Source organism: Cebus imitator, unplaced genomic scaffold, assembly GCF_001604975.1.
Source record: "Cebus imitator isolate Cc_AM_T3 unplaced genomic scaffold, Cebus_imitator-1.0 Scaffold524, whole genome shotgun sequence".
Classification (NCBI taxonomy): domain Eukaryota; kingdom Metazoa; phylum Chordata; class Mammalia; order Primates; family Cebidae; genus Cebus; species Cebus imitator.
This window is the reverse complement of record NW_016107839.1, coordinates 1,047,673-1,050,851: the sequence shown is the minus strand read 5'-3', so window position 1 is coordinate 1,050,851 and position 3,179 is coordinate 1,047,673. Positions and strand designations below refer to the sequence as shown.

Sequence of the window (3,179 nt, the reverse complement as noted above, 5' to 3'; positions counted from 1 at the left end):
CGGGCGCCATGGCTCACGCCTGTAATCCCAGCACTTTGGGAGGCCGAGGCGGGTGGATCACGAGGTCAAGAGATCGAGACCATCCTGGTCAACACGGTGAAACCTCGTCTCTACTAAAAATACAAAAAATTAGCTGGGCATGGTGGCGCGTGCCTGTAATCCCAGCTACTCGGGAGGCTTGAGGCAGGAGAATTGCCTGAACCCAGGAGGCGGAGGTTATGGCCGAGATCGTACCATTGCACTCCAGCCTGGGTAACAAGAGCGAAACTCCGTCTCAAAAAAACAACAACAACAACAACAACAAAAAACAAAGGGGAGAATCCCTTCTAGACCTGGTCTCTCACGCAAACCCCAATGTCCTGAGACGGGTGATGTTTCCATCCCAAGCCTGCCTGAGCCTGGGCCAGGTTCTCAGCAGTGAGCTGGAGCCACAGGGCTCACTTTACAGCTCCTGCGTTTTCTAGCACTGGGAACACCACTGAAGGTTTTAAAAGAAAATGGAAACGTGGTACTGGAAGGTTAGAAACACTACTGAAGGTTTTTGTTTTGTTTTTTTTTTTTTTGAATCAGAGTTTCACTTTTGTTGCCCAGGCTGGAGTGCAATGGTGTGATCTCGGCTCACAGCAGCCTCCGCCTCCCGGGTGCAAGTCATTCTCCTACCTCAGCCTCTGGAGTAGCTGGGATCACAGGTGTGTGCCACCGTGCCCAGCTAATTTTGTATTTTCAGTAGAGATGGGGTTTCACCATGTTGGTCAGGCTGGTCTTGAACTCCCGACCTCAGGTGATCCTCCTGCCTCCCAAGGTGCTGGGATTACAGGTGTGAGCCACCACACCCAGCCTGAAGGTTTTAAAAGAAAGTGAGATCATGGCGCAGGAAAATTAGAAACACTACTGAAGGTTTTGAAGACAGTGGAAGTGTGGCACAGGAAGGTTAGAAACCTATACTCAGTTGCCTTCTCCTTTTTTTTTTTAATTAACAAAACACAAACAAACGCCACGCAGATTCCTGGAAGGCTGAGTCACCATTCCCGGTGGGGCTGGTGGGGGCACTGGGTTTCAGATGCCCTTGCGCCGTCTGCGGCAGGCCAGCTGGGCCCTGGCCTCTTTCCTCACGCCCTGCTTAGAGCTGTGAGCCAGCCGGGAGGGCACGGGCCTCAGGCTGGGTGAAATGCCCGCTGGGCCCCTGTGCTGGAGGAGTCATGCCTGAGCTGCCCACTGTGGCTGCGGGGTGCTCTGAGGCTTCCTGCCCATGTCCCCAGGCCTGTGAGTTCTGCTGCCCGGGTCGTACCCTTCCTGAGGGTCTGGGGGAGCGGCCCGTGGGTGTGAGCCCACCAGCGTGCAGGGAGCATGGGGAGGCTGGTGTGGACCCTCACTGGAAGGCATTCAGCCCAGACACATGTCCAATGTCCACTCCCAAAGTCTAGAAGCTTCTCTCCTGAACAGCCCTGGATGGGGGAAGGGGCTCCCCAGGCCTGGCTCCCGGCATGCCTCCCTCACACCTCACACCTCCACCAGTGCGGTGCTGGGCACGGGCCCTGCTGCCCTACGACCCTCCTCCAGGCCTGGCCCACCCAGGTTCTTCAGGAGGAGCTTCTCCGAGGCAAAGCCCAGCCCCTCAGCCCCCAAGGATGACGTCCACCTCCCCCCAACCCCGGGACAGTATTCTGCCAACCTCGCCCTCTCAGCTCCCACCTAGCCGGGGCCATGGCCACTGCTGACCCAGGCCCCATGGGGCTGGCAGCCACCACAGGTGCTATTTTTCTGCCTGGACAGCCACGTGGCCTGGGCCCGCTGGGCACTGCCTCTCCGGGGGCCCTCCCTGCCCCTCTCATGTGGGACTGTGCTACGCAATGCAGGGCACTGGGCAGCATCCTGGGCCCCCCACTCCTTGCCAGGAGCACCTGGGTGTGGCAGGCACAGGTGTCCTGGACACTGCCTCCTCAGGGCACGAGAGGACCCTTGCCTCACCACCTCCTCCACACCCTCAGACAGCGCTGACAGTGATGGCACAGCCATTGGCATGCAGAGTGGGAGAGGCTGAGACCGCCGGACCCTGTGGGTCCCGGGGGCACTGACCTTATCATGGGCGGAGGAGGCAGGGTGCTCGTCCCAGATGGTGGACACCTGGGTGAGGCTGTCGGCCGACAGGAACTCGGGCGTGTCCGCGATGTCCGACAGGGAGTCCACGGACGAGGAGAAGATGGAGATGTTGGAGAAGTCCTCAAAACAGGGGGAGTCCTGGGAGAGAGGGCGAGGCCGGTGACACCACGGCCTCCACACACTGGAACACGACTCAGCCGTGAAAAGGAGAGAGGCTCTGACTCCGGCCACAGCATGGATGAACCCCGAGGACGTCACACTCATTAAGGGGCGCCAGACACAGTGTGTGGTCCCATTTCTTCGGTTTTTTTTTTTTTTTTTTTTTTGGAAACAGAGTCTTGCTCTGTCGCCCAGCCCAGGCTGGAGTGCAACGGCGCCATCTCAGCTCACCGCAACCTCCGCCTCCCAGGTTCAAGTGATTCTCCTGCCTCAGCCTCCCGAGTAGCTGGGACTACAGGCGTGGGTCACCACACCGGGCCAACATTTTGTATTTTTAGTAGAGATGAGGTTTCACCATGTTGGCCAGGCTGGTCTCCAAGTCCTCACCTCGTGATCCACCTGCCTCGGCCTCGGCCTCCCCAAAGGCCGGGATTACGGGCGTGACGCCTCATGCCTGTAATCCCAGCACTCGGAGGCCAAGGCAGAGGATCGCTTGAGCCCAGGAGTTCAAGACCAGCCTGGACAATATGGCAAAACACCGTTTCTACTAAAAATATAAAAATTATCCGTTTTCACGCTGCTGCGGCATACCAGAAAAAAAAAAAATGAGCTGGGTGTGGTGGTGCACGCCTAGCAGCCCCAGCTATTCAAGAGGCTGAGGCGGGAGGACCTGAGCCCCAAGAGGTCAAGGCTGTAGTGACCTGTTACTGCACAACTACACTCCAGCCTGGGTGACAGAGCAAGACCCTGTCTCAAATAAATAAATAAATAAATAGGCGCGGTGGCTCACACCTGTAATCCCAGCACTTCAGGAAGCCAAGGTGGGCAGATCACCTAAGGTCAGGAATTGGAGACCAGCCTGACCAACATGGTGAATCCCCGTCTATGCTAAAAATGCAAAAATTAGGCCGGGCGCAGTG

The 3,179-nt window shown here is 57.4% G+C and overlaps 1 protein-coding gene across 4 annotated transcripts in view; it reads right to left on the bottom strand.

Annotated features, from left to right (window-relative positions):
• SBNO2 (strawberry notch homolog 2) overlaps nucleotides 1-3,179 on the bottom strand; it is a 67,436-nt gene that overhangs the window by 20,333 nt on the left and 43,924 nt on the right. For all 4 annotated transcript variants that reach the window (XM_037733423.1, XM_017514452.2, XM_017514454.2 and 1 more), the window contains one exon: nucleotides 2,077-2,238. In XM_037733423.1, coding sequence (XP_037589351.1) covers nucleotides 2,077-2,238 — 162 coding nt within the window. The remainder of the gene's footprint in view (nucleotides 1-2,076; nucleotides 2,239-3,179) is intronic.